The sequence below is a fragment of the Calidris pugnax genome, unplaced genomic scaffold (assembly GCF_001431845.1).
Source record: "Calidris pugnax isolate Ruff unplaced genomic scaffold, ASM143184v1 scaffold36, whole genome shotgun sequence".
Classification (NCBI taxonomy): Eukaryota; Metazoa; Chordata; class Aves; order Charadriiformes; family Scolopacidae; genus Calidris; species Calidris pugnax.
In genome coordinates, this window is record NW_015090825.1 from 842284 (window position 1) to 866121 (window position 23838).

Below are 23838 nucleotides of genomic sequence, written 5' to 3' on the forward strand. Positions count from 1 at the left end.
CTGCAGGGAGAGACAAAAAGGCATGGATAGATAATCAGTTCAATATCACCTCTCATACCTGTGTTTTCACTGACTGATCTTCAAGATATGGACTCCAGACAGCGCCTGGATAAACCATATGCAGTGAGCACACTCATCCCACTACTTGAAATAAAGGTCATTCAGATCCCTCCATCTGGGGCTCCTTCTCCTTGCCCTTCTCCTCAAGACTGTGCAAGTCAGGCACACAGTAGTGAGGCTACTGTGCAAGATTTCCATCCTCCAATACCCTGAGAACCATGGAAGCCACCACTGTCCTCACATTCAGACACACATCTCTTGAGTCTCCTACAGCACACAGGTTTATTGCATTGGCAACAGGCTGTGATTAAAACCCAGTTAATGCACATTTCTTTGCACAGGGCAGCAACAGAGAGTTTTAGCTTTGATAAGATGATGAGCAAAGGGTTGTCACAGCAGGGTCTGTGGGACGGGGGCAACCTACCTGGGTAAATACACAACAGCTGCCATGGGCCTGCAACAAGAACTTTCCCGGGACTTCTGTCAGTGCCGCCTCCTGCACCAACAGCCGGTTCTGGTAGGAGACTTGGAACTTCCTCCCAAAGCCTCTCTGGGACCTCACCCTCACTTCTGCAACCCCTTTTGTGCTGTGCGTCAGGGCTGCATACTTAGCCAAGGCCTGCAAAGCAACTACTGTGTCCTGAAAAGGAAGAAACAACTATATTTGCACGTTTCCTCTGCAGCTCTGAGACCCAGCTTGAAACCAGTCTTGAACTCGTCATCATGAGGATCTCTGTATACCAGGGCTCCTCTCCTCAAAGCCTTCATGATGTTATTTTCACACTTGAATATATTACAGAATCACATGGGGTGATGAAGATCATCTAGTCCAACCCCCCTGCCAAAGCAGGTCCACCCAGAGCAGGTTGCACAGGAACATGTCCAGGTGGGTTTTGAATGTCTCCAGAGGAGACTCCACCACCTCCCTGGGCAGCCTGTTCCAGGCCTCTGCCATCATCAAAGTAAAGAAGTTCCTCCTCATGTTTAGGTGGCACTTCTTATATTCAAGTTTGTGCCCATTTCCTCTTCTCCTATCCCTGGGCACCACTGAAAAAGTACCAAAAAATACACTGAAAAAGACTGAAAAAGACACTGAAAAATATTGCGCCAAGGTTCTTTCTCAAGAAACATCCCCTTCATTGGCCCTAGCCCTTCAAGCTGATCTCCTTGCAGGACCACTCAGCTCCTGCAAAACCCAACGACAGGAACCTAGGCTACTTAGTTGTCAAGGACATGAATTAGGCCAGGAGGATCACCATCCTCAAGGCACAAAGAGTAAGTGTTCGTGTTTGTTGTATGGCAGAGGGGAAGGCATGGTGAGATTGCTCAAGAGACAGACAGGCAACACCTTCCTATGCAACCTCCCCCTCTCCTTGGGCATGGACAGTCCCACTGTCACCACATCACCATTGTTGCGTGACAAAGACCTTGCTCACTCTCCAGCAGCTCATCAATGGTGAACATCCAGCCCCATCCCTACCTGACAACTCACGTCTGAATTGTCCTGTGCCAGACCCAGCTTCTCAGGAGGTGAAGGAACTAAAATTACTCCCCTCCCTCTTCCTATGCTAGGAGGACAGAAGCTGATCTCTGAGATACACAGCAAGGGGGACCTAGCTTCTATCCATGTGAAGTGCAGCATCAGCCAAGGCCTTATTGCCCAGGTCCATCTGTGTGCAGCAGGTGGTGCTCAGTGGGATCAGTCTCTCTGCAGGGCGAGGAGTCCTCGCCCCAGAACTGATGGCTGCAGGAGACTGATAAAATGGAATCTGGCACTGGAAGAAATTAATTGTTCAGCCTGGAGAAGAGGAGGCTCCGGGGAGACCTTATAGTGGCCTTTCACTAGGACTCCAGACAGCGCCTGGATAAACCATATGCAGTGAGCACACTCATCCCACTACTTGAAATAAAGGTCATTCAGATCCCTCCAGCTGGGGCTCCTTCTCCTTGCCCTTCTCCTCAAGACTGTGCAAGTCAGGCACACGGTAGTGAGGCTACTGTGCAAGATTTCCATCCTCCAATACCCTGAGAACCATGGAAGCCACCACTGTCCTCACATTCAGACACACATCTCTTGAGTCTCCTACAGCACACAGGTTTATTGCATTGGCAACAGGCTGTGATTAAAACCCAGTTAATGCACATTTCTTTGCACAGGGCAGCAACAGAGAGTTTTAGCTTTGATAAGATGATGAGCAAAGGGTTGTCACAGCAGGGTCTGTGGGACGGGGGCAACCTACCTGGGTAAATACACAACAGCTGCCATGGGCCTGCAACAAGAACTTTCCTGGGACTTCTGTCAGTGCCGCCTCCTGCACCAACAGCCGGTTCTGGTAGGAGACTTGGAACTTCCTCCCAAAGCCTCTCTGGGACCTCACCCTCACTTCTGCAACCCCTTTTGTGCTGTGCGTCAGGGCTGCATACTTAGCCAAGGCCTGCAAAGCAACTACTGTGTCCTGAAAAGGAAGAAACAACTATATTTGCACGTTTCCTCTGCAGCTCTGAGACCCAGCTTGAAACCAGTCTTGAACTCGTCATCATGAGGATCTCTGTATACCAGGGCTCCTCTCCTCAAAGCCTTCATGATGTTATTTTCACACTTGAATATATTACAGAATCACATGGGGTGATGGAGATCATCTAATCCAACCCCCCTGCCAAAGCAGGTCCACCCAGAGCAGGTTGCACAGGAACATGTCCAGGTGGGTTTTGAATGTCTCCAGAGGAGACTCCACCACCTCCCTGGGCAGCCTGTTCCAGGGCTCTGCCATCCTCAAAGTAAAGAAGTTCCTCCTCATGTTTAGGTGGCACTTCTTATATTAAAGTTTGTGCCCATTTCCTCTTCTCCTATCCCTGGGCACCACTGAAAAAGTACCAAAAAATGCACTGAAAAAGACACTGAAAAATATTGCGCCGAGGTTCTTTCTCAAGAAACATCCCCTTCATTGGCCATGAGATACCTGTGTCGAGGCAAACCCTCCATAGGCATTCTGCTGCCTGGTGAGCCAAGCCACGATGCCAGATGCCGTCGTGAGATCAGATGCTGTGCTATTTGGCTTGGAGAGCAGGGCCAGGAGGACGTAGGCTGTCATCTCCACATCTACAGACCGTGGCTCTGACCAAGGGCTGGTTCTGGGTCTGGGCTTTGCTGGGGTCTCACTCCAGTAGATCTGCCCACCTGGGAAAGGAAAGGAGTAGATGACATTGAGGGATGTCCAGAAAGAAACCCTGAGGTCTAGGAGTCACAGTGGTGTGTATAGGCAAAGACCACTTAGTAAATACATTGTGGCTGGGTCATCACGTCACCGGGTGAACTGCAGCCCTATGTATTTTGCAATACCCAACACTCCATATCACGCATTTAAAGACCCATTTACCAAATGGGCAAAAACTAATATGCCAGTAATCGGCATACACGTCACCTCCCAGACCTCCAACTTCTCTGTTGCCCTGCTTGCCTGGTCCAGTAACTACCTGATCCTAGCTAGCTACCCACTAGCGAGTCCTCAGGGTTAGGGGCTAACTAGAAGTGGGGCGGTGTGCCAGTTTGCTTCCCTCTCTGCCACTTCGCAGTCCTGCCCAAGAAAGCCCACTTCTCTGAGAGCCCAACCACTCCTTTGGGTATTAGAAAAATACAGAATCACAGAATCACCACGGTTGGAAGGGACCTCTGAGATCATCAAGTCCAACCTCAAAAAAAAAAAAACCAAACAAAAAAAACCCAAACAAACAAAAACCCACAAAAACCACAACAGAACAAAACAACAAAACAAAAAACACAACAGCCCACCACAAACAAACAAAATAAAAACCCCACAAAAACCACAACGGAACAAAAACAAAAACCACAACACCCCACCACATCACACCCACCCACAAACCAACAATCTCAGGCACTAGAGCATGCCCTGAAGAGCCATGTCTACACGTTTCTTAAATACCTCCAGGGATGGTGACTCCACCACCTCCCTGGGCAGGCTCTTCCAGTGCCTGACCACCCTCTCAGGAAAGTAATTCTTCCTGATATCTTACGACTCCACCACCTCCCTGGCCAGGCTGTGCCAGCGCTGGACCACTCTCTCAGGAAAGTAATTCTTCCTAATATCTAATCTAAACCTCCCCTGCCCCAACTTCAGACCCTTTCCTCTGCTTCTGTCATTATTCTCTTGGGAGAAGAGGACAACCCCCCACCTCTCTACACCCTCCTTTCAGGTAGTTGTAGAGGGCAGTGAGGTCTCCCCTCAGCCTCCTCTTCTCCAAACTAAACATGCCCAGTTCCCTCAGCCTCTCCTCCTATGACTTGTTCTCCAGACCCCTCACCGGCTTGGTGGCTCTCCTCTGGACACGCTCCAGCAGCTCAATGTCGTTCCTGTAGTGAAGGGCCCAGAACTGACCACAGCCCTCGAGGTGAGGCCTCACCAGTGCCCAGTACAGAGGCACGATAAATATGGGAGGTTTGAAGGAAATCAGCATCCACCATACAAAGCCCATACTTTGCGTTCATAGATTTGCTGTCTAAAAAAGTCTCTTTGGACACAACTTAAGACCTGAAGGGTAAGGACCACAGTCCTTCCAGGCTGCACGTAGCCAAGGGCTCAGAAAGGTTGCTTGCCCCGTCTCTGGTGTTCACCTGGCACTGAGACTCCCGTACCTGTTCTGATCGCCTTTCCATCAAGCGTATCAAGGAGCTCTTGTGCACGTTGAGAGTCCTTAGCCAGGGCAAAGGTGTAGGCCAGCAGGGCCTGGGTGTAAGTGCTGGTAGCTTTGGGAAGGGAAGGAGCGATGCAGCCCAGAGCCTTGCGCACCACTGTGCTCTGCAGGGAAGAGTGGCACAGATGTTGGTCGCACACAAGCACACGTTGAAGCAGGCAAACACCGAGGTAGACAAGCAGAAGGATGCATCAGCATATGCCAGCACAGAAAGCATCCCGTACAGTCACCCGGGTGTCTCTGTGCAGGCTTCAGCTGTGCTTTCTCAGTGAAATGAACACCTTTACTGCTGGAATAGAATCATAGAATCATAGACTCGTCTAGGTTGGATGGGACCTTAAAGATCATCTAGTCCAACCATCAACCTAACTGACAAAAAATAAATAAGAAATAAGCAATTAAAAAAAAAAAAAAAGAAAGAAAAAAAAATCACTAAACCATATTCTTGAGGACCATGTCAACCCGTCTTTTGAACACCTCCAGGGATGGTGCCTCAATCACCTCCCTGGGCAGCCCATTCCAATGCTGGATAACCCTTTCCATGAAGAAATTTTTCCTAATATCCAACCTGAACCTCCCCTGGCGCAACTTGAGACCATTTCCCCTTGTCCTGTCTCCTGTGACTTGGGAGACAAGACCAACTCCCGCCTCTCTACACCCCCCCTTCAGGGAGTTATAGAGCATGATAAGGTCTCCCCTCAGCCTCCTCTTCTCCAGACTGAACACCCCCAGCTCCCTCAGCCTCTCCTCCTAAGACTTACTCTCCAGACCCCTCACCAGCTACATTGCCCTTCTCTGGACCCGCTCCAGCACCTCAATGTCTTTTATGTGGTAAGAGGCCCAAAACTGGACACAGTACTCGAGGTGAGGCCTCACCAGTGCCGAGTACGGGGGGAAATAACACCCCATGTCGTATTTTCCAAGTCCAAACACAATGAGAGCAGCAATACACAACTGCAAATGCTTACGCTCAGCCTGCTGACCAAGACTGCTGTGTTCAATTCACCTCTACGGTGCCTTACAAGGTCACGGGGATTTCCAGTCTCCCCTGGAAGACCAGCACTGCTGTTGGCAGGGGACGGCAAACCCACTGGTCTCAGCAGCACTGTATTCCAGCATTCAGCTATGCTATTCCAAACATGAGCCACAGGCTCACAGTGGTTGCCTGTCCCATATGGGTGCATCTACAGCACTATGTGGCTTCCCCTCTTCTAGTGGCATCCTGGTTAAGTTAAAGCAAGGATCCCACAAGGGCTACATTTAAAATTTATTCTGACGTGCAACATGCTCCTCACCTCTTTCCCTTCTACGAAAGAGAAAAGGTAACATCTGTGTCATCTTGTGCTCTTTAGATGGTGGAGTAGCATTGCCAGATGCAGCCACCAATTTATAGGAATGCTCATAGCATCTACTCATGGAGGACCAAAAGTTCCAAGGATCTAGATGATGCTTTTTGGTTGATCTCTTGTTAAAGCCCAGCAGAAGCAGTAAGCTAAGCTTCCATCATTTCAGAAGTCCTACTTTTCTATTTGCCCTTAAATATAACTGCAAGCAGCACAGTAACCTCTTGTATTCTGTAACTGAATAGACATAAGTACAAATTACATCACATTTGTCAATTTGTTCAGAGGCCCCTTTATTATTCTTTTTCCTTCTTACATCTCTCACTCTCCCAGACAGTTAAAATGGAGATAACATCTCCATTGTGCTTGTACAACTACCAAACTTCAAGTGAAAACACTTGATGTACTACTACCCGTGACGTGTGACTGTTATCATACATCTTAGTACCTTGTCCAGGGACAGTCTGACACGTACTATAACCCATCTGGCTCTGGTGTCTTCTGGTGAAACCAGCACAAGAACTGAGAGTGCCACTCGACTGGAAGTGTTATCACACTTAGTGTGCTCATCCCACTGTTGACAATAGCCGTCCTCAGTACAGAAGATTTTAGCTTCCCTGGGAGCAGTCACAAGCCAGCTAAGAAACTGCTCCTCACAACACGCCGTTTGTTTCTGCTGACAACATTAACAATCTCTTTTGTTTCAAGAGATCAATTTCCAACACAGAGTTGGGGTAGAGGACTGTTCATCTCTGCCTAGACCTTTTTTTGTCATACAAACCATGCTTTAATAGGAGTTCATTCAGAACGCTGTAAAGTATCTCCAGCCTTTTCCCTGCATTTTATCCCCTGATGACTTTCATGAGCCTTTTAGGTATGCTTGTAAGGGAAAGGAGGATCTGTTCTGAACACCATGAGTGCATTAGCCCTTGCAGGACGTCCTCAAACTCCTTCCCAGGATTTTGGCCTCCAGTCATTGTGTATTCTTTGTAAAATCATTTATAATCCACTCAAGGATACTCTTCTGGGTGCTGTGACACGCTTTGTGCTTCCCACTTCATCTGCCAACAGACTTACTCAGCAAATTCCTTCACTGCAGTTAGGCTAACTACTGTGGGACTTGTATTTTTACCTATTTGATGTTACTTACGAGCGTCTTTCATTGTCATGACTATTTTATCTAAAAACAATTGTTTATTTATGCATGTGTGTCCAGTTGAATAACCGTCTAGTCACTTTCACATCAACAAATCTTCTGATGCAACAAAGCATTCCTCACTCCACGGACAAGCCTCTCTGAGCTAATAACACTGTTGTCATCTTCTCTGGAGCATTTTCTCATCGCTGTCAGAGCACTAAGTCACCCTCTGTGAATTCATTCCAGACAGAGTGGTTTCCTCCAGCTCATTGTGCAAATTGCTTTGATGAAGAGAAAAATCCTTTCAGGATTTTACTTATGGATTTGGAGCACAGTCTGGTCTCTTCTCAGAAACTCTTTGCTTTCCTTCCCAAAAGACAAAACTGATTCTTAAGACCTACAATAAATTCTTAGCTAATTTTCTACTAGGACAAAGGTGCTTGTCCTTTTGTTTCCTTCTGCTGCAGAGCACAGTTCGTCAAACATTTTTCATCCAGTTTCATGAAAAGCCTCCTCAACAAAAGTCAGCCAAAACTCAGACAGTTCACAGAATTACTAAATTATAGAATATCTCAGATTGTGATGGACCTCAGAAGGTCTCTAACCCAACCCCCTGTTCCAAGCAGGGTTAGCTATGAGATCAGACTAGGTTGCTCAGGGTTTTATCCAGTCAGGTCTTGAAAATGTCCAGTGATGGAGACAACTAAACCTCTCTAGGCAACCTGTTCCAATACTTAGTTGTCCTTACAGTGAAAAAGGGTCACCTAAATGATATCTGTTGCCAGAAAGAAGGTTAATTTCCATTTGTCTCACTTTTTTCCCTAAGCCCATTGCTTTCAGTTGCAATGAAAAGTACTGTTCTTTCACTTACTTTTCTTATTTCCAGAGAATTTTGCTTCTCAAAGTCTATAGCAATAGCATTTCTCCATCAAGGTGACCATATTTTTTTAACTGCCAGCACCACCGAGTAATTAGTTAGCACTAATTTATAATATATATACCATACATATATATTTATAATAGATTCTCCCTACAGCACTCCTTTCTCAAACTTCCACTCTCTGGGAAGCTAAAGCACATTACAAATGTCATTATGGCTATTTACTTGACTGCGGGAGTAGATACACCAACTTCTTCTCCCTAACTAATCAGCACTACCTCTCAGCTATGCATAGTACAAAGGGCGAAAGGGGGTGGGAGAGGAACAAGGAGCAGGACTGAGCAGCCAAAGCCTGGGAAATAGGCATGATATATATCCGTGAGCTCCAATGGCTCCCTGTAGTCTAACCTCACCTTCTCCCCTGCCAGTGATGTCCTCCTCAAGGGGTAGTTGAGACTTTTTCCTGAGAAGTGATAAGTTCTTTGTTATTACTTAGGTGTGCAATTCCAACTGCCCTGCTTCATAACATGTAGTCTAACCTCATCTTCTCCCCTGTCAGTGATGTCCTCCTCAAGGGGTAGGTGAGACTTTTTCCTGAGAAGTGATAAGTTCTTCCTCCCCCAGCCTATTACTTTGTTCACAAGTTTCTCCAAGATGCTTTGTTGCCTGCCCCAGTGACACCACTAAGGTCTTCAAAATTCAGATCTTAAGGGAAGATCACGACAAAGAATCCAAATAGTTACCTCTGGTGTCTCTCCTGCCTCCAAGTATGCAGCAGTGATGTAGGCAGCCAAGGGGACTTCCCCATCCACACCTCCCTACAAAAAGTATAAACATCCAAAAAGCTGGGAAAGTTAATACACAAAGAGCTGAAGCATTTCAGTAAAGGTCCCACCTGTCTCTGTCTTGCTCCCACACAAGAAAGCAGAACAACACAGGAAAATGAACTAAAAGAATTACCAATAGACTTGGCAAGAACTGCTTTGAGTTGTTCTTCAAGGTGTTCTGGCTCCTACCTTCATGGCTGTGTGGAAAAGTTGGCCCACGTTTCTGAAGCAACCGTTGGGAAGCTGGTGGAACTCCAGCCAGGTGAGAGCAGCTTGGATCGTCCTGTTGTCCAGGAAAATGTATGGCTTGGCTTGGACAAAGCATTTAACCACAAATGCAGTCAGCCTGGTTGGGAAGAGAAGAGAAAAAAGAAATGAGAGGGAAGAGAGAAGCATAAAGAGATGGAGTGAATGACAGAAAGGGGAGAATGGGTGAAAATAAAAATATCTAAGTAGAAGCTAAGGAAAAAGAGAAAAAGTGGGAGTTTGAAACTAGTTTGAAAACTCTCCTTGGCTATTGTTCTGCTATTCCTTGTTTGCTAATCCAAGGACAGTTCATCCGAAGGATAGCTGCATACCCCTGGGGTGCCCTAGCCTTCAAAACATCTGGAACACTTTTGGTCCAATAGGAAAGAAAGGATTCGGTGTTGGAAGCAGAAAGCTGCCTACCTCTAAACTGTTAGATATCAGGCAGACAGCAGGGAAAGAGTCCAGGCTTACCAAGTATTACCGTATTCATCCTTGGTACCAAATTCACTGTAGGAACCATCAGGGTGTTGATACTGCAGCTGTATCTGATACCCTGGGAAGCAGGACAGGACATTAGTGCTCAGAATGGTACTTGCAATGAAATCACTGGACAGGGAATGGGGTGGTGTTAACACCATAAGTGGTCGAGTGCTCTGGAGGGAGGAGGAGGAGGCAACCATTGACAGGTTGAGCAGAGGGGAAGGCAGAGGAGCAAGGTGGGCCTGCTGTACTTGCCCTTGCGCAGGAATCCTGATGCCCTCTCCTTGATTTCGGGGGTCAGCTGCCTCGTCTTCTCCAGGTACTGCAGCACATAGACAATGGGGGCAAACAGCACCATGTTCTGCTCCCCACAGCCGTGGGGCATCTGCACCAGGTGGTCCAGGTTCTGCAGCGCCGTCCCCATGAGGTCACCTGGAACAGAGCATAGGCACCCTTACCACCTCCAGGGCAGAAGGCTTGGGGATTCACCTCCTCCCACCTGTGACCAGTTTCCAGCTGGGTGCCAGGCAAGATAGCCCCAGCACAGCAGTGAGAGGGCACCTCTGTCCCGCAAGCTTATTAGTGCCACTGTGCCCTCCATAGTGGCTCTACACATTCCCATCCTGGCAAGGGAAGCCTGTAAACAGAACACCTCCCTTGCTGAGGGTTTTACTTCTCTGGAACCAGGAACGCAGCACACACATGGAAAGAACAAGACAGTGGAGCCTCAGAAACCTCGGAAAGGGCATGGGGGGTTCTGGGTTAGGGCTTTCTTAGGGCTAAACTCAGAGATACGGCATTTGGAAAGGTGTTATCATAGCTGAATTCCTTACCGGTGACCGAGACGGAGGCTCTGACTGAACCTTCAACCACGTTTGGAGGCAACATGAGAGATACAGACTCCTGTGCTGGATTCCCTGACAGCAGAAGGGTAAGGTGTGTGGGGAGGACAAAAAGAAAGAGATCTGATGAAAACAGCCTTCAAAATCCCCAGAAACTGCTCAAGACTGTTCTGTGCTAACACCCAGTTTTCTGTCACAGAGGTTGCAGGTCTCCTTAAAAACCTCGTCCCATTCCACTCTCAGCTCCCTCCGTCCACCTCATCATGACTGTGCTATCCTAACAGCCTTCCTTCTAAAGAGGTTGATAGGATCTTGTCCTTGAAACGCTTTGTGGTCAAAGCCTCCTGCTTTTCTCTACATAAGTTACCCCATCTCGTTTCAGATTTCAGTTACAGGCATGTCTTCTCAATGTTTCTCCAAAAGATTGGACCTCCCCACATCCCTACCCAGGGGAAGCTCTAGCTGGCACCACAACTACAATATGCTTCTGTAGCTTGGTCATGTTGACAGAGAAAATATTTCAACAAGCGGAAAGACCCAGGAGGGGCTTAAGCAGGAAGGGGTGGATGAGCAGGGTGAAAGAGGAGAACAATCTCTCTACCTTTTTTGGGACACAGGATGGAGCTGTGAGCCTTTTCTACCAACACTCCCTCTGGCTGTTGAAGCACATAAAAGTAGCATTATAATGAGCACACAGGAGAGAAACAGGATTACAGGTGGATTAGAAATAGATAGGGACAAAATCCTGGTTCAGGCTGGAGAGTCAGCTGGAGTAACATCATCATCACATAAAAATGTAAATTATTGCCAATCATTTTCATTTCAGATAAGAAAACAACATGCATTTTCAGAACATCATAACTTCTGAATGTCTGTGAAACTGATGTTGTAAGATTCATCAGAGAGCTCAGGAGCATGGACATAAAGGGGTTTATGTATTTAGAGTTTTCCATGGTAAGAAGCGGAGGATATCCCTCTACGTCCCAGATCTATCAGCCCTCAAGGTTGGACCCAGCTCAGGCCCTGAGATTCTAATTGCGCACCTTGAATAGGAAGGGGTAACACCCAAAATTAACTTGCACAAAATCTGGGAATTGCACAAAGCCCACTTATATGTCTGCGTAACAGAAAAGCTCGTCTGACCCGGACTAGAAGGGGTTTGGTGATCGTGTCTTTCTGTCCTTGGTCTGGAACGAATACTGTCTCTTTGCCACACAGCTCTTCAGTGGCCACAGCCTCTGTGCTGAGGGTGATGTTTGTGAGCCCTGAAAATAACACATATTTAGGTCAGTTAAACATCTTCTCAGGGAGCACTTCTTATCAATACAATAGAAGTCACCTGTCAACAACGAAAAACTGGATTAGAGCTCTGTATGATTCTGTACCTCCTAGCACAGACTTGAGAGTGATCCTGACCTTATTGATGAGTGCAAATGAGTACTCTCTGGTTAACAGGGTAAACAACTCCTCACTCCATGTCAGCTCCTAGAAAACATTCCCACCTTGGTCCCACCTCTGCCCAATTCCATCCCACCCCCATCCTTCTCACCCAGCTGCTCAGCTGTGACAATCCACTGAAAGGTCTTAGCTTCCCTGGCACATAAGCAGCTGGTGTAGACACAGCCTTCACACGGCTTCAGCTGGAAGTGTGCAATCTCCTCCAGGGTCACACGGATCTGAAGAGGGAGCAGGGATGGCAGATGGTAACAAGATCAGCATCACAGGTCATAGATTTCAGCCATCTCCTACCTACCCATACCGTGCTTTTCTTGCAGAGCCTGTCAGAGCTCACCTACCTTCATGCATCGCTGCAGGTAGTTGAAGACTGTGGCCTTCAAGGTGAAGGTCTCACCCTGGACCACAGAAGATGGCAGGGTGAGCTCCACAAGAAAGGGCTTGAAAACAAGCAGACTGGAGGCTGGAGCAAGTCCAAAGCCATTACGTCCTGTGCAGAACATCTCTGCTTTCCATTTTGTGATGGTGTTAGGCACAGTGACAGTGACACTCTTGTTCCCGCTGGGACTGAGGAGAAGCAGACAACAACAGACACATTTAACTCTATCTTGCTGTACGCAGCACCAGGTGACCTGGTCTGCACCATTCTCTCCAGTGCACCCCATCACTCCAACCCCTAACCTCTGCTGTACTTATAGCCTTTGTAAGGTTACAAGTAGGTCCTTGTAGAAGTAAGGATGCTTATATCAACAGAACGTTTTTGACAATAGGTTACATGGCTGCAAGATGCCATCAGTCACACTCAGTGCTTTTCTCAGACAGCACTTGCCCCTTGTATGTCTAAAAATGCTCTACAGATGTCAGCAGTTTTATTCTTCTTGGTCCAGGGCTGGAGAACCAGACACCAGAAGAGCAACAAGACGGGCTCAACATCAGTAGAACTCAGCAGAAGAGACAGATCCAGCCATTCACCTTCCTGTGAGACAACTGACAGCTTAAAGTCCAACATGAAGACAGGGCTTGGCTTGTGCCCACATCACAACTTCTGAGAGCAGCAGACTGTTCTGTGGCTGCTATGAAACAGCCCTAGCTAAAGCTTATGACATTATTTGACTCCCAATAACTGGACACATTCATTTTTGCCAGGCACGTACAGGAAGGCAACGCACACAACACAGAGACTTTTGGTTGCACAGATCAGGCTGGTGGACAAATCACTCAGGAGATACCTGCTGCTAGGGAGCAAAGAGATGGATGTAGCTGGAAGAACAGTGGAGGTGGGAGAGGGCAGACATTGGGCATGGGGGGAGCATCTGGCCTGAGCAGACTCCAGACACCAGACAAGAAATTCTTAAAAGTCAGAGATGAAAAATCTCCAAAAGCTCCCTCAGCAGACCCTGTCTCACAGGACACAGTTCCCAGTTCTGTGAAGGAATTCTGTGGAAATTGGCTTCCCCTGCATGCCAGGATACGTTCTGTGAGCAGAGTTTGGAAAATGCCAGCCCACAGAGCCTACCACAAGCAGAGTGCAGGCAGCAAACCAAGCTCTCTTCCCATGCCAGCCACCTCCCATGGATGGACAATACTTCTGTCCAGTCATCTAGCACTGGAAAATGCATTCGATGCAGACATAAGCCGTGAGGGGAAATGGCCTGGCAGGTATGAGCCCCATGACATATGTCCTTAGACATCTTCCCCAGCAGTTTATTATCTAAATCCAGTTGTATCTGCTGCCATTCCTGGCCATGCTAAGCCACCCAGACTAGACCCATGCTGCTCAGCTTACTCACCCCACAGAATACAAATCCCATATCCAGGTTTGGGGGAGATGCTTGTGTACTTTCTCTTCAGCTGAAGAAAGAGATGAAAACATGGTGGGCTGATAGGTAGGTGTGAGATGCTCTGCTGGAAATAACAAAGACCCGGTCACCACAGGGTCCTCAGGCCCTGGTTTAGAGCAGAGGGGCTCCAGCCCAGCTCTGGCTGCAGGTCATCAAGTCAGCTCTTGGGAAGCATGGCACTGGAACAGAAGGTGCTATCCCAAATTTTAAAAACTCCTGCCTCATTTCAAACAACTGAGGTGCTGTGGGCCTTACTTGCATTTGTAGGCAGTAGGAAGGGCAGCTATTCCCTCACCTCAGAGACAAGACTTTTGGGATCCAGACAGCTCACTAGCATTTCAGAGCCAGAAGCCATGAGCCCCAGGCAGCTTCACAAGAGCACAAGAGGTTTAGAGCCAGGGAATGCTCTTGCTCCTCCATTTGCAGTTACAGCAAGTACTGCCTCTTAGCTCGAACCCAGGGCTGCTTTCACTTGGAAGACTGAGCATCCCATGGAAGAAGAAAGAGTTGGCAAATGCTTACTGTTATATGCTTTATGGGGCTGGGCAAACATCAACGTGGGCCTGGAAGTAAACACTGCTGTTTCCTGCAGCATAGTTGTCGATGGAGTGGTTGGACACACTGTGGGTTTCCTGATATTAGTGTTGGACATAATTTTCAACCCCATTTCCTGTAGGGGAAAAAAAAAAGAAAAAAAGAACTGGTGCACCAGAAGCTTGTCTTCTCTCTGCTCTCTACCCTGTGCCTTCTTGTCCCCTCACACAGCGGGGACTCGGCTTTCTTCTGGCTTGGCAAAGTATTCTCTTGCTTCATTTTAAGAGGACATTATTCAGACCTTCAGCAATGGGCAAACAAGGTCTGCTGAGCTAATTCATCTGCCCAAGAGTCAGCCACATTTATGCTTTTTCAAACACATCCTCATTTAGGTACTATGCCTTCTCAGCCTGCAGAGCGCCATTGCTCCTGCTACGGAGATTAAACAAACTATGGGAAATCCAATTAAAGTAACCAATCATTCTTGGCATCCTGAATCACACAACCAAAGCCCAGTCACCACACAAAAATTTCTGCTTGGTCAACAATTTCAAATAACTCACTCAAATAACAAGTGAGTTACAAGGGCCTGTTCCCTGTACTGTCTCCCTAGGATATTGCTGAAATCGGGGGGCCACACTTCCCTCAGTTCACGAATAATCCCAACCCACCAAATCAACCCTTTTTTACCCGGAATGCTGTAAACACATCAGGCTCATCAGAATTTGGGAACCCGCATGAGTGATCATCTTCAGACACTTGGTGAGGATACCTGGAGTTATAAAGAGATGGGAAGAGCCCATAGATCTGGGAAGGCAACAAAAAAATATAAATCAGCACAAATAAAAGCTGGCATTCCCTTCCTGTCTTACATCCAAGGCCTGTTTGAATTGCTTCTGGCTACCATGCATGACAGAAAGCCCAGGCTCACTATCACTCTTCCCTGGCTCTCCTCTGATAGAGCCAACAGAAGCTGCTGAGATGGACATGAGGCAGAACAACAGAAGCTGATCTATCACACCATTACACCACTGAGTGATGTTCAAACCCTTTCTTAATGCGTGCCCCCTAACCCTTACCCCAGCTACTCTGAGAGCACTGGTGATCCCTCTGGGCAGTGCTTTGAGTTCCTTGGGAGACAACTTCTGCACAGATGGGATGGCCTGTCTGTCTGTCTCCCTCTTCATGTCAGTACAAGGGAAGGGAAGAACTCAGAGCAGGCTCACTCACCAAGGAGCCACTAAGCTCTTCTCCTGGCTTGAGCAAAAGGTCGGTCTGATCCACAGTCCAGACAGCACACGTGGACCCAGGAGGTGCCAGCAGGTGGAGACCAACCTCTGAATCAGGAAGGGTCTTGGGCGTTGAGAAGCCCAGCTCCACCTGAACAGGACGAATGCAGGCAATAGGTGAGTGACATTTCTGCTACAGGCCACCATCTCCTCAACAGGGAAGGGACCTACGTGAAGAGAGTTTCCAAGGACTTGCCTTGGATGGAAACCTGAGGAATCTCCCAAGGAACCCCAGAAAGTATTTAAAAAAACATCACATTGAGGTTCCACCAGGAAAGATGCCAGAGGGGGAGCTATCACTGTGCGTAGCTGGAGACATTCCCGTGTCAGACCACAGCGCTATCTCTAGCCAGCAAACCAGCCAGCCATCTTCACACACCTCACAGAGCTGTCCTTCTGCTCCTTTTGGAGCCCCAGATCAAAAAGTAAGCCTAATCCTTATTTCCAGGCTTTTTGTGGGGTTGGTCTCAGTTTCCTGTTCTTGCTTTAATCTGACTGTCTGCGGCAGATAAAGAGCTGTGGAGCAGGGGTAAGGCCAGTCCTCAGAAGCTGGAGTGGAAGACACAGCCAAGAAAGCAGATTCCCATGGATGTCACAGTGACCACAAGAGCTCAGCCCTTTCTGGATCACAGAACCACATGGGGTTGGAAGGGACCTCTGGAGATCATCTAGTTCAACTCCCCTGTCCAAAGCAGGTCCACCCAGAGCAGGTTGCACAGGAACATGTCCAGGTGAGTTTTGCATGTCTCCAGAGAAGGAAACTCCACCACCTCCCTGGGCAGCCTGTTCCAGGGCTCTGCCACCCTCAAAGCGAAGAAGTTCCTCCTCATGTTTAAAATCCAGGTTTTCTATCAGCCACTTTCGGCTGTATTCCCAACACCACATACCAACAAGCTGAAGTGCCTGCTGCAGCAGCAGAGCAGCCTTGAGCTCTCCTGGGAATCCCACTAACAACCTGTGTTCCTATAGGGTTGCCGTTGCTACAAGATCCTATGGAGACAGACACCAATTTTCTGCCTTTCCCAAACATTGCAGCAGCCCCCCAGTGCTCAGCACGTACCTTACTCCATACATCACAGCACCCTTCACCACTCATACGCTGCAGTTCACGTGGCAGCATCCCACACAGGATGAGCCACACAGGGCTACACATGTTACGTATTCCTCAGTCTCTACCTCCATTGCAGTAGGAACACACACCCTCACACTTTCAGTCATGGCCTCAGGCACAAAACCTACCTTATTTCTGAAGCACGTGGAGACGCTGAAGACAGCAGAGTCGGCAATGATTTTTCCATTAGGGAAGATAACATAAACAACGAGTCTTGGAGCAGGGGCATAGATCGAGCTGAAGGTAAGAGGGATGGAGAAGAAGCCTTCCATCACTAGATGGAGGAGAGAGGGAAGAAGAGAAAGTAGATTTGGTAGTGGAAATGGACTCTGACCAGCTTTTGCCAGTCTGCATGTGCGTGCTCAATTCCTTTCCTCAAGTCTTTCAGGACAAAGGAGGTTTCTGAAGGCCACTGAAACAATCAGCACATCTCTGGATCTGGTATTCCAGACCAACAAAAGACTCTTCCTCCCTCAAGGAGATGAAACAGCTCTTTGGAGTTCAGACTTAGCTCCACAAAGAGTGGAGAGACATCTTTCAAAGCCTCCCATCCCCAAACTTCTCCCACCCCATCCCTGAAGATGTGACCTTTGTCCCAAAGCACCTATAATTTAGGTTTAAAAAAAGAAAAAGAGCTGGAGAAGTAGACAACAGTGAGTCAACACCTGCCAAAATGATAGGCTGTGGCATCCTAATTACTCAAAGATTATTTGTAGACACGATTGCAAACTGAAGTGCGAGAGTTTTGACAGAGGGTAAGGCTGTAGCTTCATGCTGCTTGCAGGGACAGCTTGCTACGCGTGAAACAGGGGAGTGCACTTACTTCTTGGCAGCCCAACCCAAACAGTCTTCTGACCTGCATGGACTATCCCTCTTTTCCCTGTGACCTAGGGGAGAATACAGAAAGGCAAAGAAGGATTGCGGGAATGCCAGTCACGTAGTCCTTGAGGTCACTCTGCAGATCAAAGTACCCCCAAAACTGGAGATTAAAGGCTGGGGGGGCGGGGAGGAGGGATATGAGCTTTACTCAATCTCAGGTGGCAGGGAGAGCTCAGGGGATCAAGAGACTTGGGGGAGGACAGGTAAAGCCAATACCTGCCCAGTACCTGTGAGGAGCCTTTCTTGCCATTACTGCAGCCCCAGGATTGAAACCAGGATCCAGCCCCATGATGGCTGGATAAGCTACCTGTCCTGGGCTGAGCCAAATCTTTCACAAGCCTGATATTTGATCCCTAGGATATCTTGATCTTGTGCCTTGAGCCACCACCCAGCAGCACTTCCCCAGAAACTCACAAAGTAGGAGAAAATGACACGCTTGGGCCCATGTTCCAGGTCCTCCTTGTAAACTCTGAAGTCCACCTGGACAGCCTGCTCTTCACCACAGGGCATCGTTCCTGGTACGCGGACAATAGAGAGAAAACTCCTGCTGGTGCTGTAGAATGGACGTATGAGATGAGAGGCTTGCTGGTAACTCAAATCAACTGTCCCAGCCTCTTTATCCAAATCTTGATGCAGGACACTTGCCTGGCAAGACAAAAAAAAACCCCAACAAACTCGCAGTTAACTTAACTAAGCCAGTCAGCTGCAGATCACCCTAGCTGTGGCTTGGTCAGAAGCTCAGATCAGCTCTGAGCAACCCCATAGCACAGGTCTCTGTGTGGAGACTTCACGAGGAAAGCAACTGGGATCTGGAGAATAAGCTCTCAGAGGGGGCCAAGATCCAGAATACGCTGAGGTGTTTCAGGTTTGAATTACTGTCCTTCAGGAAGGGACAGGGGAGATGTCTGTGGGGCAGTAAATAGCTCTGAGGTGCATGCCATACCCCTGCCAACAAGACAGATCCTTCCTCACTTACTTCCAGCAAGGCCAAGGTGCTGTTCCAAGCAGTCGTGTTCAGGCTAAATGAAGCTGTCCCAGAGTCCCCAGTGATGTACTTCTGCTTAAACTGCTGCTCACCGCAGCTTAATGTGAGGATGACTTCTTTGTGCTTCAGTGCCTTGCCTTGGAGGTCAATGACTTTAATCTGAGAACATCATGGTGAGCAAGAGAAGTGCAGAAGGCTCTAATCAGCAGACAGAATCTCACAGAATCACAGAAGACAGCAAGGTCACCCTTCCAGTCACTAACAATACTATAAACCCTGCTACTGATGACCTTCTGCTATTGTTTGCACTACCGTGTCCATTCACCCCCACACTCTCTACCCCTTCACAGCAGAAGGTCTCCTGGCTGCTGCTATTCCAAGTGTTTGAGTTTGCACCCCACATATGGATCCCCACAGCTGCTGCCACTCAAGGCTTATTTGGCAAAGGGCAGTCTTGGGTGCTATTCTCACTTTTGACAATTCAAGAGTTTTGTCTCTGGGAGTCATTCATGCCCTCCCAAGCCCCTGGCTGGAGGTGAGGTCGGAAGAGACACCGGGTAACCGCTGCCATGAAAGCATTGCTCACGCTGTCCCCTCCAAAGGACCGTAACTGGGAATTACCTTCCCTCTGTACATCTCTCCAGGGTGGTAGTAAGAATTCACATCATCAAACAAGGCCATCCCACCAATCTTGGAGATGAATAATTTGTGGGAAGCATTGACCTGTATGTCTGAATGAAAGCAGCAAGACAGAAACATAAGGGAGGGAGCAAGGAAGCCAAGCACCCCTCAGCAGTCTCCCTGCTGGGTGACCCACTGATGCACATGTTCAGCTGCACACACATTTCGTACCAGAGATGATCTCCCCAGGGCTCTGGGTATCTTTTAGCCCTTTGAGAGGTCCCTAAGCCTCACCATCTGAGACTGCAGGGGCTCAGAGCGAGTGTGTCATGCCACCAGGAACTGTTTAGTTTGGAGAAGAGAAGGCTGAGGGGGGACCTCGTTGCCCTCTACAACTCCCTGAGAGGAGGGTGTAGAGAGGTGGGGGTTGGTCTCTTCTCCCAAGGGAATAATGACAGGAGCAGAGGAAATGGTCTGAAGTTGTGGCAGGGGAGGTTTAGATTAGATCTTAGGAAGAATTACTTTACTGAGAGGGTGGTCAGGCACTGGAACAGCCTGCCCAGGGAGGTGGTGGAGTCCCCATCCCTGGAGGTATTTAAGAAATGTGTAGATGTGGCACTTCAGGGCATGCTCTAGTGCCTGAGATCGTTGGTTTGTGTCTGTCTGTGGTTTGTTTGTGTGGGTTTCTTTCTTTTTTTTTTTTTTTGTGGTTGGACTCGATTATCTCAAAGGTCCCTTCCAACCATGAGGATCCTGTGATTCTCCGTATCTGTGAGATTATATGGCAGGCCCCAACAGCCTCAGAAAGCTCAGAGCCCTTCCTAGCCTGCAAGGGCATCTCCACATGCCTCTTCCCAGCCACCTGCCGTTTCCAGAGTTACCTGTGCCATCCTCCACCAGCAGGGCCTCTGCAACTATGCTGTCCTGATAGTACCGAAAGTCTTGACTGAAGGAAGACAGGCTCACATTTGTGAAGAAGCAACCCATCTCATCTGTCTGAAAGCACAAAGAGAGGAAACAAGGTCTGAGCAAGGCAACAGAGCATAGGCACCCTTACCACCTCCAGGGCAGAAGGCTTGGGGATTCACCTCCTCCCACCTGTGACCAGTTTCCAGCTGGGTGCCAGGCAAGATAGCCCCAGCACAGCAGTGAGAGGGCACCTCTGTCCCGCAAGCTTATTAGTGCCACTGTGCCCTCCATAGTGGCTCTACACATTCCCATCCTGGCAAGGGAAGCCTGTAAACAGAACACCTTCTCCCTTGCTGAGGGTTTTACTTCTCTGGAACCAGGAACGCAGCACACACATGGAAAGAACAAGACAGTGGAGCCTCAGAAACCTCGGAAAGGGCATGGGGGGTTCTGGGTTAGGGCTTTCTTAGGGCTAAACTCAGAGATACGGCATTTGGAAAGGTGTTATCATAGCTGAATTCCTTACCGGTGACCGAGACGGAGGCTCTGACTGAACCTTCAACCACGTTTGGAGGCAACATGAGAGATACAGACTCCTGTGCTGGATTCCCTGACAGCAGAAGGGTAAGGTGTGTGGGGAGGACAAAAAGAAAGAGATCTGATGAAAACAGCCTTCAAAATCCCCAGAAACTGCTCAAGACTGTTCTGTGCTAACACCCAGTTTTCTGTCACAGAGGTTGCAGGTCTCCTTAAAAACCTCGTCCCATTCCACTCTCAGCTCCCTCCGTCCACCTCATCATGACTGTGCTATCCTAACAGCCTTCCTTCTAAAGAGGTTGATAGGATCTTGTCCTTGAAACGCTTTGTGGTCAAAGCCTCCTGCTTTTCTCTACATAAGTTACCCCATCTCGTTTCAGATTTCAGTTACAGGCATGTCTTCTCAATGTTTCTCCAAAAGATTGGACCTCCCCACATCCCTACCCAGGGGAAGCTCTAGCTGGCACCACAACTACAATATGCTTCTGTAGCTTGGTCATGTTGACAGAGAAAATATTTCAACAAGCGGAAAGACCCAGGAGGGGCTTAAGCAGGAAGGGGTGGATGAGCAGGGTGAAAGAGGAGAACAATCTCTCTACCTTTTTTGGGACACAGGATGGAGCTGTGAGCCTTTTCTACCAACACTCCCTCTGGCTGTTGAAGCACATAAAAGTAGCATTATAATGAGCACACAGGAGAGAAACAGGATTACAGGTGGATTAGAAATAGATAGGGACAAAATCCTGGTTCAGGCTGGAGAGTCAGCTGGAGTAACATCATCATCACATAAAAATGTAAATTATTGCCAATCATTTTCATTTCAGATAAGAAAACAACATGCATTTTCAGAACATCATAACTTCTGAATGTCTGTGAAACTGATGTTGTAAGATTCATCAGAGAGCTCAGGAGCATGGACATAAAGGGGTTTATGTATTTAGAGTTTTCCATGGTAAGAAGCGGAGGATATCCCTCTACGTCCCAGATCTATCAGCCCTCAAGGTTGGACCCAGCTCAGGCCCTGAGATTCTAATTGCGCACCTTGAATAGGAAGGGGTAACACCCAAAATTAACTTGCACAAAATCTGGGAATTGCACAAAGCCCACTTATATGTCTGTGTAACAGAAAAGCTCGTCTGACCCGCACTAGAAGGGGTTTGGTGATCATGTCTTTCTGTCCTTGGTCTGGAACGAATACTGTCTCTTTGCCACACAGCTCTTCGGTGGCCACAGCCTCTGTGCTGAGGGTGATGTTTGTGAGCCCTGAAAATAACACATATTTAGGTCAGTTAAACATCTTCTCAGGGAGCACTTCTTATCAATACAATAGAAGTCACCTGTCAACAACGAAAAACTGGATTAGAGCTCTGTATGATTCTGTACCTCCTAGCACAGACTTGAGAGTGATCCTGACCTTATTGATGAGTGCAAATGAGTACTCTCTGGTTAACAGGGTAAACAACTCCTCACTCCATGTCAGCTCCTAGAAAACATTCCCACCTTGGTCCCACCTCTGCCGAATTCCATCCCACCCCCATCCTTCTCACCCAGCTGCTCAGCTGTGACAATCCACTGAAAGGTCTTAGCTTCCCTGGCACATAAGCAGCTGGTGTAGACACAGCCTTCACACGGCTTCAGCTGGAAGTGTGCAATCTCCTCCAGGGTCACACGGATCTGAAGAGGGAGCAGGGATGGCAGATGGTAACAAGATCAGCATCACAGGTCATAGATTTCAGCCATCTCCTACCTACCCATACCGTGCTTTTCTTGCAGAGCCTGTCAGAGCTCACCTACCTTCATGCATCGCTGCAGGTAGTTGAAGACTGTGGCCTTCAAGGTGAAGGTCTCACCCTGGACCACAGAAGATGGCAGGGTGAGCTCCACAAGAAAGGGCTTGAAAACAAGCAGACTGGAGGCTGGAGCAAGTCCAAAGCCATTACGTCCTGTGCAGAACATCTCTGCTTTCCATTTTGTGATGGTGTTAGGCACAGTGACAGTGACACTCTTGTTCCCGCTGGGACTGAGGAGAAGCAGACAACAACAGACACATTTAACTCTATCTTGCTGTACGCAGCACCAGGTGACCTGGTCTGCACCATTCTCTCCAGTGCACCCCATCACTCCAACCCCTAACCTCTGCTGTACTTATAGCCTTTGTAAGGTTACAAGTAGGTCCTTGTAGAAGTAAGGATGCTTATATCAACAGAACGTTTTTGACAATAGGTTACATGGCTGCAAGATGCCATCAGTCACACTCAGTGCTTTTCTCAGACAGCACTTGCCCCTTGTATGTCTAAAAATGCTCTACAGATGTCAGCAATTTTATTCTTCTTGGTCCAGGGCTGGAGAACCAGACACCAGAAGAGCAACAAGACGGGCTCAACATCAGTAGAACTCAGCAGAAGAGACAGATCCAGCCATTCACCTTCCTGTGAGACAACTGACAGCTTAAAGTCCAACATGAAGACAGGGCTTGGCTTGTGCCCACATCACAACTTCTGAGAGCAGCAGACTGTTCTGTGGCTGCTATGAAACAGCCCTAGCTAAAGCTTATGACATTATTTGACTCCCAATAACTGGACACATTCATTTTTGCCAGGCACGTACAGGAAGGCAATGCACACAACACAGAGACTTTTGGTTGCACAGATCAGGCTGGTGGACAAATCACTCAGGAGGTACCTGCTGCTAGGGAGCAAAGAGATGGATGTAGCTGGAAGAACAGTGGAGGTGGGAGAGGGCAGACATTGGGCATGGGGGGAGCATCTGGCCTGAGCAGACTCCAGACACCAGACAAGAAATTCTTAAAAGTCAGAGATGAAAAATCTCCAAAAGCTCTCTCAGCAGACCCTGTCTCACAGGACACAGTTCCCAGTCCTGTGAAGGAATTCTGTGGAAATCGGCTTCCCCTGCGTGCCAGGATATGTCCTGTGAGCAGAGTTTGGAAAATGCCAGCCCACAGAGCCTACCACAAGCAGAGTGCAGGCAGCAAACCAAGCTCTCTTCCCATGCCAGCCACCTCCCATGGATGGACAATACTTCTGTCCAGTCATCTAGCACTGGAAAATGCATTTGATGCAGACATAAACCACGAGGGGAAATGGCCTGAAAGGTATGAGCCCGGTGACATATGTCCTTAGACATCTTC

General features: G+C 48.2%; 1 protein-coding gene across 1 annotated transcript in view; it reads right to left on the reverse strand.

Annotated features, from left to right (window-relative positions):
* Positions 1 to 23838, reverse strand: part of LOC106886829 (alpha-2-macroglobulin-like protein 1) — a 48288-nt gene that overhangs the window by 1523 nt on the left and 22927 nt on the right. The window contains exons 19-46 of the mRNA XM_014940062.1: positions 22485 to 22710; positions 22238 to 22364; positions 21832 to 21953; positions 21290 to 21344; positions 20642 to 20763; positions 20126 to 20240; positions 19245 to 19354; positions 18615 to 18782; positions 18053 to 18283; positions 17583 to 17646; positions 16888 to 17033; positions 15590 to 15739; positions 15050 to 15166; positions 14348 to 14495; positions 13775 to 13889; positions 12326 to 12551; positions 12079 to 12205; positions 11673 to 11794; positions 11131 to 11185; positions 10521 to 10604; positions 9943 to 10119; positions 9679 to 9760; positions 9148 to 9304; positions 8875 to 8949; positions 4712 to 4874; positions 3021 to 3238; positions 2301 to 2516; positions 485 to 700 (exon numbers count right to left, since the gene is read on the reverse strand). Of these exons, the coding sequence (XP_014795548.1) occupies positions 485 to 700; positions 2301 to 2516; positions 3021 to 3238; positions 4712 to 4874; positions 8875 to 8949; positions 9148 to 9304; positions 9679 to 9760; positions 9943 to 10119; positions 10521 to 10604; positions 11131 to 11185; positions 11673 to 11794; positions 12079 to 12205; positions 12326 to 12551; positions 13775 to 13889; positions 14348 to 14495; positions 15050 to 15166; positions 15590 to 15739; positions 16888 to 17033; positions 17583 to 17646; positions 18053 to 18283; positions 18615 to 18782; positions 19245 to 19354; positions 20126 to 20240; positions 20642 to 20763; positions 21290 to 21344; positions 21832 to 21953; positions 22238 to 22364; positions 22485 to 22710 (3934 nt within the window). The remainder of the gene's footprint in view (positions 1 to 484; positions 701 to 2300; positions 2517 to 3020; positions 3239 to 4711; positions 4875 to 8874; positions 8950 to 9147; positions 9305 to 9678; positions 9761 to 9942; positions 10120 to 10520; positions 10605 to 11130; positions 11186 to 11672; positions 11795 to 12078; positions 12206 to 12325; positions 12552 to 13774; positions 13890 to 14347; positions 14496 to 15049; positions 15167 to 15589; positions 15740 to 16887; positions 17034 to 17582; positions 17647 to 18052; positions 18284 to 18614; positions 18783 to 19244; positions 19355 to 20125; positions 20241 to 20641; positions 20764 to 21289; positions 21345 to 21831; positions 21954 to 22237; positions 22365 to 22484; positions 22711 to 23838) is intronic.